Source organism: Echinops telfairi, unplaced genomic scaffold (genome assembly GCF_000313985.2).
Source record: "Echinops telfairi isolate 266 unplaced genomic scaffold, ASM31398v2 ScPeMD7_1;HRSCAF=3_0, whole genome shotgun sequence".
NCBI lineage: Eukaryota > Metazoa > Chordata > Mammalia > Afrosoricida > Tenrecidae > Echinops > Echinops telfairi.
This window is the reverse complement of record NW_022103896.1, coordinates 16,546,365-16,556,025: the sequence shown is the minus strand read 5'-3', so window position 1 is coordinate 16,556,025 and position 9,661 is coordinate 16,546,365. Positions and strand designations below refer to the sequence as shown.

Below are 9,661 nucleotides of genomic sequence, written 5' to 3'. Positions count from 1 at the left end.
GGCCCTGCCTCCAGCTTCTCTCCTCCCCAGGGCAGGCCTCCACCCCGGATCTTTTCCCACACGGAAGGCTGGGCTTGGGGTCCAAGGGACTTGTGGACAGAGGGCATGGGCAAGGACCACTGGCCTGTCCTCTTTCAGGCCCATCCGTCGTGGGTAGGTGATGGGCCAGGACAGTCTCCCAGCTGTGGCGAGGCCTGCTTCTGGGTGGCTTGTGCAACTGACAGGCTCACCTGGGCCTTCCCGGGGGAGGAAAGGCCTGGTAGCTGACAGTCCCTGAGCAGCGGAGGTGGGGTGGGGCGGGGCCCCGAGGCAGGGCGGGGGCCCTGGGAGATAAGCCATCCTGAGCAGCATTGTTCAGGAAACCACTTCTCCTGGCCTGCCTGCTCCCAGCTGGTGCTTCCCGTAAGCTCCCTGGTTCCCAGCTCCCTAGCCGCTAGGACGGCTCTGTCAGAGCCAGGGCAGCATGAGCCGTGCCAGGCACATGGGCAAGATCCGGAAACGCCTGGAAGATGTCAAGAACCAGTGGGCCCGGCCAGCCAGGGCCAACTTCCACGACAACGAGAGTGCCCGGCTGGCCACAGATGCCCTCCTGGACGGGGGGCCTGAGGCGTATTGGCGGGTGCTCAGCGAGGAAGGTGAGGTGGACTTCCTGTCTTCTGAGGAGGCGCAGTACATCCAGGCCCAGGCCAAGGAGCCCCACTGCAGTCCAGAGGCCCATGGGGGGACCGAGGCGGGCCCCAGAGGACATGACACGGCCTCCCTGCTGTCGGGCACCTACTTCCCCATGGCTTCGGATGGCAGCGAGCCGACCCTGCTGCATAGCTGGGCCTCGGGCGAGAAGCCCTACCTGAAGGAGCCGTCCAGTGCCACTGTGTACCTGCAGACGGACAGGCACAGCAACATCCGGGATCTGGTTCGGCGCTGCATCACTCGGACCAGCCAGGTAGTGGGTCTGGGTCTCCTTGGCCACCAGCTGGGGTGTCTCCTGTGGAGCTGGGAATCAGGGGGCGGGGGAGGGTGAGTCCCTCTTGATGAGTGAGCATCTACAAGGTTGGGGTTTAGGTTGGTGTTGAAGGCGCTGATCTCTGCCTGTCCTGGTCCCTGATTCCTGGTCCCACTAGTCAGCCCCTGGGTCCCCCTAGTCAGCCCTTCCTACTTGCCTCTCCTCTGCATCCCTACCATCCAGCCTCCCAACTCGGCACTATAAGGAGCCCTGGGCTGCTAACCACAAGGTGAGCCATTCAAATCCACCAGCCACTCAGAGAGGGAGAAAGACGAGGCTTTCTACTCCTGTAAAAATGTATAGTCTGGGAAATCTACTGGGCCAGTTCTGTCCTGTAGGGTCGCTATGAGTTGGAACCGACTTGATGGTGGGGAGTTTGGTGTTTTGATACCTAGATCGAGCCTTTTCCTGCTTGGAATAAGGTGACCAGACGTCCCGCTTGTGGCGGGACAGTTCCGATTTTTAACAAATTTTCCTGTATCCCGTGGCGTTTTTAAAAAGTCCCAATTTTTGGAAAGAATGCACGACAAGCTAAGGTAGACGGTTTTCGGCTGCCATGTGGCTATTTCGCCAGGATATGAGTTTTATCAATGGTGTCCCGCTTTACCAATGTTAAAATCTGGTCACCTTAGCTTAGAACCTTCATGGTCTCCTGGTTACCCCTAGTGGCAGGGTTCCCACTCTGTCCGGCTCCTCTCACCTACCTCCTTCCTGGTCCCTGTTGGTCTTCCTGTGTTTACTCACCTTGTCTCCTCTGCCGGCGACCCCTCAGCTTCCCTGCTTTTCCTCAGGGGTCCTGGCAGGACTGGGGGTGGAGGTGGGGGACTGGGTGGTACAATTCTCACCCTCCATGTGAGACGCCTGAGTTCGATTTCCCACCCAATGAGCCACCACCCACCTGTCCGTGCAGGCTTGTGTGCTGGTTGGATGCTGAAGAGGGTGCAGTGGAGCGTCTAGAGCAGCGGTTCTCAACCTGTGGGTCGTGACCCCTTTGGGGATCAAACGACCCTTTCACAGGAGTCACCAGATTCATAACAGTAAGCAAAATTACAGTTACAAAGTAGCAACAAAACCAATTTTATGCTTGAGGGGGTCACCACCACATGAAAAACTGTATTAAAGGGTTGCGGCATTGGGAAGGTCGAGAACCACTGCTCTAGTGTAAGCTGGACCAGGAAGGAAGGCCTGGTGATATTCTCCTGAAGATCAGTCCACTGAGGCTCCAGGACCCTCAGCTACCCAATCCCTGTCTCCGGAGATTTTGTTACATTTAAAAGAACTCACAAAAGAACATGCAGATATTGAAGCTCGTCTGTGTGTGTGTGTGTGTGTGTGTGTGTGTGTGTGTGTGTGTATCCCAGTCTTCTGATGAAATGCCCTCCTGAGCCCAATACTGTCTGAAATCTTAAACCAAAGCAGCTGCTGTCAGAGTGGAGCCCTGGCCCCAGGTTTGTCAATGGTCAAAGTGGATCTGTGTCCCCAGGACTGTCGATGGTCAGAGTGGACCTGTGTCCCCAGGACTGTCGGTGGTCAGAGTGGGCCTGTGTCCCCAGGGCTGTCGGTGGTCAGAGTGGGCCTGTGTCCCCAGGGCTGTCGGTGGTCAGAGTGGACCTGTGTCCCCAGGGCTGTCGGTGGTCAGAGTGGGCCTGTGTCCCCAGGGCTGTCGGTGGTCAGAGTGGACCTGTGTCCCCAGGGCTGTTGGTGGTCAGAGTGGGCCTGTGTCCCCAGGGTTGTAGATGGTCAGAGTGGACCTGTGTCCCCAGGGCTGTTGATGGTGGGCTTTTCAGATGGAGCTCAGCGGGCTTTTCTTCCGAGGCACCGGGGTGTGGACTTGAACCCCAACCTTTTGACTAGCAGCTGAGCATGTGAACTGTTGGCATTATTCAGGGATTCCACCCTATAAAAAGCCACCAAGAATAGATAGGCTTAAAGTTCTGTAAAAAGCCACCAAGAATAGATAGGCTTGGGTGGGTTCTAGAAAATTAGCATTGAAGGTAGTAAAGGGCTGGGTATGGCTTTTTGTGTCTGTGTTAGAGTTTTATTTCCAGTGTCCAGTTTTCATGGCAAGTGGCCATGGAGGCTGATGGGGGATCCACAGACACCAGGAGCCTAACCTCCTCAGGTCTCAGGTCCCCGGTGGTGTGTCCTATTCAGTGCTGTCCCCAGGAACAGGGTGGGACCACAATTGCCTGGAGAAGGCTGCAGGAGGCGCTCGGGGAAGAAGCCAGGCTGCACAGTGCAGGCAGTTCCCCGGGCTGTGTCCCCTTCCCCCTGGCTCCCCTCCCCGAGTCTCCACCCAGCAAAGCGCTCCCCTTCCCTCCTCTCAGTAGGGGAAGCCACTCACAATGTCACCTATCTGAAGATTTCACCTTTGGACTGCTAACCACAGGTTGGTGGATCAAACCCACCAGCAGCTCCATGAGCAACTGCCAACTCCCGCAAATATTTAGTCTCTGGAAACTTGGGGAGCAGTTCTATGGCTTTGGCTTGGTTCGGAAGGCCTGGTTCCCCAGGTGCTGGGGGGTGGCCGCCCCTTGGGGCCTGACCCTCTATCACAGTCCCCGCAGCTCTCTGCTGTCCCAGCTCCTCGTTGGGGTCACCCGTTTTGTTGCTGCTGGTCAGGACAGACGCTCACCACCAGCCCAGAGACCACCGTGTGCCCCCACCATCCTTCCCCACACAGAGGTGGAGAGAGGAGACCAGGGACCGAAGCTCTCTCTTCTAAGGCATCTGTCTTTGAGAGGGAATCTCTGGGTGGATTCACTCTGCCAACCTTTCAGTTAGCAGGCAGGCGACCTAGCCATTTCACTGCCGAGAACTTCACCAGGGAGAACCAACTAACAAGACCAAAGTAGTTGCTCCCCGGGCTGCATGTTTGAGAGAGCTGCGCCACCCAGGGCTTTCCCTCCCGGGCATGCAGGGGGGCGATTGCTAGAGCAGCCACCATGGGCATTCCGAACGAACGGTCTGCCTCAGAGGAAAGGTCTGGCAATCCATTTCCAAATCATGAGCCATCGCCAACCCAGCGGAGGGCACCTCTGCGCTGACACACATGGGTTTGCCAGGAGTGGGAATCGAGCCCACAGCAAGTGTTTTCTTCAGCCCATTACACCTTCTACAAGGAGTCCTGGTGGTTTGGCCTTGGTGGGGGTGGGGCACTGTGGTGGTTTGGGTAGACTAGAGAAACAAATCCATAGATACCCACATGTGTGTAAGACAGAGCTTTATATGCAAGAGCACTTGAATACTGAGAAAATGTCCCAGCCCAGTCCAGAAGAAGTCCATAAGTCCAAGATTAACCCATATGTCCAATACCAATTTATAAAGTTCTCTTCAGACTCACGAAATACATGCAATGACACCGAATGCAGGAAGATCACAGGCCAGTGGGTGCAAAGTCTTTTGCACCCAGGGGTGGTGGAAGCATCTCAGTGCTGGTGTGAGTCTCCACATGGCTCCTCCATCTCCAGGGCTCTAGCGTAGCTCCATGCGGCTGGTCATCCGGAAGATGAAACAGAGAGTGTCTGTGTGTATCTGGTCCGCAGTGAGCTAATGAGGTCATCAAGCTGGGACCTGATTAACAAGCTAGACTCCACCCCTTTGCCAGTTGACAGGAGATTATGTAACTGCCACAAGGGTCTCCCTCATTCTCCCTGGTCCTCCACCTGAACAAACACAGGGTCCTTTTCCTAGTGGTTTCTTTGGGGTAGAAACCAATGGGATGTGTTGAGGCTGGAAAGACCAGGAACCACCTCCCTCATCCCCTGGATCCCCTTCCTTAAACTGTGCTGAGGCAGACCCCTCCAGACAGGCTCCCCTCTTCTCCCCACCGGGGGGTGAGGGGTGGGGGACACCGGGCCTCAGGAAGCTCCTGGCCCTCACTCTGGTGGTCAACAGCCCCTCTGCCCTGGCCTAGGTCCTGGCCATCCTGATGGACGTGTTCACGGATGTGGAGATCTTCTGTGACATTCTGGAAGCGGCCAACAAGCGCGGCGTGTTCGTCTGTGTGCTCCTGGACCAGGGAGGCGTGGAGCTCTTCCAGGAGATGTGTGACAAAGTGCAGGTCTCCGACAGCCACCTCAAGGTAGGGTCCTCCCTCGGCATCGGCCAGCAGGGAGCAGCGATGCCGCGGTGCCGGAGCCCCTCCCCTCACCAAAGTGATCTTGCTCAGCGGCCACTGTAGATCTGACGGCCTCTCCCGTGGTCTCGGGGCCCCACCAGAAGTAGAGTGACAGGGAGGAGCAGGATGGAGGATTCCATAGGATGTTTGCGGGCCTGGCCCAGAAGGGGTTCTCATCACTTCCTCCCATCTCCCACCGACTGGAGGTGAGGCCTCCCTGGGTGCATGGGGGAGGGAAGTGTCAAAGGGCCCAAGGGTACCTGGTGAGCCACCATCTCCATCGGGTCATGGTCTCCTTCTCACAGCAGGGGGTACATTTCTCGGGAAGGACAACCCTGGGGCCTGCTAGATGCCTGTTTAGAACTCCTCCTGGCCCCACACCTCCCTCTCCTGGCAAGGAGAAAATCCAGAGAGGGGCTCATTAAACCACATCAAGTTGAGCAGCTAAGGGAAGGCCGAGCATGAATCCACCCAGAGCGTTTAGGAGTGCCCTCCCCCCCCCCATGGAATGGTGAGGGCCTGTCCTCTGGGGTCCCTTGAGGATTCTTCCAACTCAGCCAGGCGGGACCCCTCCTCCTCTATCTCCATCTTCATCTCTCTCCTTGTAGACCAGGATGCAGTGGAGTTCAGGGCTCCTTCCTGGTTCCCAGACCTCAGGCCTCCTTACCATAGGGTCTGCTTGATCTTACCTGGCTCGCACCTGGGAGATAAGGCATGGGCGTAACGGAGGACTTGCCCCGGTGGACCCCACAGTCTCCTGAGCTCGGACAGAGCTGCTGGGGAGGGCCAGTTGGTGAGATGGAGCGGGGAGCTGCTGGAGGCACGGCAGTGACCACCAGGGGGCCCGTCAGACCACGGCAGGCAGTATGCCAACACCTTCCTCAGCCTTGACATTGCAGAAGTGCCTCAGTTCACCCGTGCTTTCATCTCTCCAGCCTTCCAAGGGGTCCAGCCCAGGTCTGGGGCTGCATTGCTGCCGGGGAGGAGAGGGACATCAGAAGGCATGGCAGGGCATGTGAACCGCCTCCTCTTAGAATCATCCAGAGGCCATGGAGCTGTCGTCTCTGGTGCGAACAGGCTCCCTTCCCCGCAGACCAGAGTGGCCTCAGGGACCTGCCTGCGTCCGAGCAGCTGTCAGAGCTTCTGTGGTCCCCGGGGGTCCCCTCCGTGGCATCGGGCCGGAGTCCTGTTTTTATGTGCTGCCCTGTTTGTAGTCTAGTCCCCGTCATTGCCCAAACGAGGCGTAGTCAACTGCCCAGGACCCACCTTCCCACCCACCAGAGATAAAACCCCTGCTGATGTCTCGATGAACATCCTTCCAGACGTTTCCCCGGGCAAGTGTCTGTCGAGAAACGCACAACTCGGGCCTTTCTGTCCACAGAACATTTCCATCCGGAGCGTGGAAGGGGAGGTGTATTGCGCCAAATCAGGCAGGAAGTTTGCCGGCCAAATCCGGGAGAAGTTCATCATCTCGGACTGGAGATACGTCTTGGCGGGGTCCTACAGGTGAGTGGCGGGTTTCACCTCCTCCCCCCCGGCTTCCAGGAGGCCCAGGGTGGAGCGTGGGGCAGGTCAGCCCCAGACACACCAGCCCCCTGTCCGTGGCTCCCAGGAGAATTGCACCAGGGCATTCTGGGAAGGTGCCAGGCTGGGCTGAGGGTGAAGTCTGAGGACAGGTATGTAGGTGGAGAGGCCCCCTGCCCCCTTGGAGGCTGCTCTAGGACACAGGATCCTGCTTCCCACCTCAGAGCCCTAAGGCAGGATAAGAGCCACAGGATTTGTTTGGTTTTTGTGCGAGTGCGCTTGTTAGGTTGACATTTTAGTTTTGCAACAACTTAATGGGTTCTAACCCACCCACGTACCATGTCTCATTCGGTGTATTTTGCGCACATTCCCAGAGTTGGGCCTCCATCTCTCTGTCACTGCCATTAAGCCCGTTCTGACTCAAAGAGAGTCCTTAGGGCATTGTAGAACTGCCCCATGTGGGTTTCCAAGACAGCGGCTCTTCACGGGAGTAGAAAGCCTCGTCTTTTCCCCGATGGTTTTGAACTGCTGACTTGCGGTTAGTAGCCTGACACGTAACCACGGCACCACCAGTCCAGTCCATCCACCACAACCATCGACGTGAGAACGTTTTCATCAATCCAAAGGAAGGGCAGGACCCTTAGCAGTCACTCTCTGCCCAACTCTGCCCCATGCTGCAACTGTCAGTCCCCTTTCTGTCAGACCCCGGCATTTGAGACCCATGAAGTCATACAAGATGTGGTCTAACGTTTCCCTGGATCCAGGCCCTTGCGGGGTGGCATGCAGGGGTACCCCAGGCCTTTGGACTGTTCAATAGGCCTGCTAGGGTCAGTAAGGGTGCACCACCTCTGATGTGTCCACTTTGCAGTTGATGGACACGCAGGTTCCTCCCACTTGGGGGCTATGATGGATAACGTTGCTAGGGGGTTTTGTGTGAACAGATAGGTCCAAGGCTCCTGGATAGGTGCCTAGGAGTGGAATTACTGACTGGATTATTAACCACAAGGCCAGGACTGTATACCTACCCATAGGCACCTTGAAAGTAAAGTCTAGCCACCTGCTTCTGACAGGTCCCCGCCTTGAGGCTGTCACAGAGGAGACTGACTTCAAGGCAGCGCAGGCTACAAAGGCTCTGGGTGACACAGCAGTTTTCGGCCACGTGGGCGGACCATCTGACGCCTCTCCCAAGAGCATGTGGGCCACAGTGATTCTAGGGCAGAATCCTCTCCTTCCTTGAGGAAGACGGTTCGAGTCCCAGGACTGGGGGTGGCCTGCACGGAAGTTAGGAAGATGAGCAGTCATCAGGAAAATGGGAACTAGATTAGGAAGAAAGCAGCCAGACAAGGGCCATCTGGGGGTCCGATTGAAGATGGCCTAGTGTCCCCACACCAAAGCCCAGATGTTGATAACACAGAAGCCCTTCTTTAAAAGGACCGGCCCCCCAAATGGAAATGAGGGTTAACCCCTCCCAGCACCCCACCAGCTGCACTTGGCCTGACTGAGGAGTCCTTGGCTGGGGCTTAGGCAGGTCTGAGAAGCCAGGCAGAGCGAGTGGGAGGTGGCGTGTGCGTCTTTCATGGAAGCCCGGTTGGAGCGTCACACCCGGGGAGGGTTGGGAGGGCACTTCCGGGAAAGCCGGAGAGGCCGTCACACCTCAGGCGGGTTTCAGTCAAGCTGGAACTCATCCCCCAGATCAAGCTCCCGGCCTGTTTCCTTCAGCGCCTTAATCCTCTCAAGACCAAGTTAGATTCTGCTCTGAATTGCTAAAGCTAGTGGAAGGCATTTGGAATGAAATGGAAAAAAATTTTTTTTAATTTTGAGGTAATATGGATTTTGATAGTGGGACACATAGGCCCCAAGGGTTTCTGGTGCTCAGGTTGGTGGGATGAGGGTCGTTCCCCGACCCCAATCATGCTCCCACTAGATGGCAGCACACTTTGAAGATAGGATAGAAGCTTCCCACTAGACCCCCGAGTTGGAAAATGTAAGTGGGCAATAGATGTCCCATGGGTCACAAAAGGGCTAAGGAAAACACAATGTTTATCTCCAACCTTTGGGGGCACAAATGGATTGCCCCACTCTTTCTGTTGAGTCGATTCTGGCTCCTAGTGCCCTGTGGGGTTTCTGAGGCTGGAATCTTTGAGGGAGCAGATTCTTCTGTGGAGCTACTGGTGGTTTTGAACCAAGAAACTTTCAGGTAGCAGCCAGGTGATTAAGCCAAGAAACTGTCTTATATTTCACTTTCTCCAGGAAGAACAAGATTTTGAGTTTATTCTGTGCCCCTCCACTATTCATTTTTCTGGACCTGTTTCCTCATCCAGGAAAAACCGGGGGTGGGGTGGGGGGAGGGGAAGCAGGGCAATGATAATAATACTTCATATCAGTGTTTCCCAAAGTAGGCAATAGCACCCACTGGGGGGCTAGGGGTGCTAAATCAATCCAACGGGGGCTGCAAAAGCAGATACCTACACTTTATCCTGGATGATGGGCTATGGGCTAAAACATTTTTAATTACTAAGAGGGGATTGAGTAGTGCTCGTTGTCTTGTTTTCTTTTCTAAAAGATAAGGTTGGGAATCTGTGTATGATTGCTGTGAGAATTCATACCATAATCAGCAGGAACAACTACACAGCTGGGGTCCAACATTTAGGACACACTCAGGAAATGTCACTGTGTCAGGCAGTTTAAGATGGTAGTGGGACTCTTACTGTCTCCTTGGCTGTGATCACTGCACAGCAAGCAGGTGATGGTGGATTTTACAAGGCGGGCTGGCCACAATCGCTATCACTAGAATTCTGTTGCTGAACACAGGCCTGTTACAGAAACCGGTTTGACCTCATCTGAATCAGACAAGAGCCGTTGTTCCAATAGCAAGTAATCATTTATTATTTGAGAAGCATTCTTCCAGGTGGTAAGAGCCCTTCATCCACCACGTCCCTTCTACAGAATTTGTAAGAGGGAAGAAGCTTATCCATCATTTCCTCCTGCCCCCTCCATTCCTTGGATGCAGGAGC

General features: G+C 55.6%; 1 protein-coding gene across 1 annotated transcript in view; it reads left to right on the top strand.

Annotated features, from left to right (window-relative positions):
• Positions 1-463: 463 nt before the first annotated feature.
• The window catches only part of FAM83A (family with sequence similarity 83 member A), a 13,378-nt gene continuing 4,180 nt past the window's right edge, over positions 464-9,661 (top strand). Inside the window, exons 1-3 of the mRNA XM_004697405.1 lie at positions 464-943; positions 4,920-5,087; positions 6,505-6,629. Coding sequence (XP_004697462.1) covers positions 464-943; positions 4,920-5,087; positions 6,505-6,629 — 773 coding nt within the window. The remainder of the gene's footprint in view (positions 944-4,919; positions 5,088-6,504; positions 6,630-9,661) is intronic.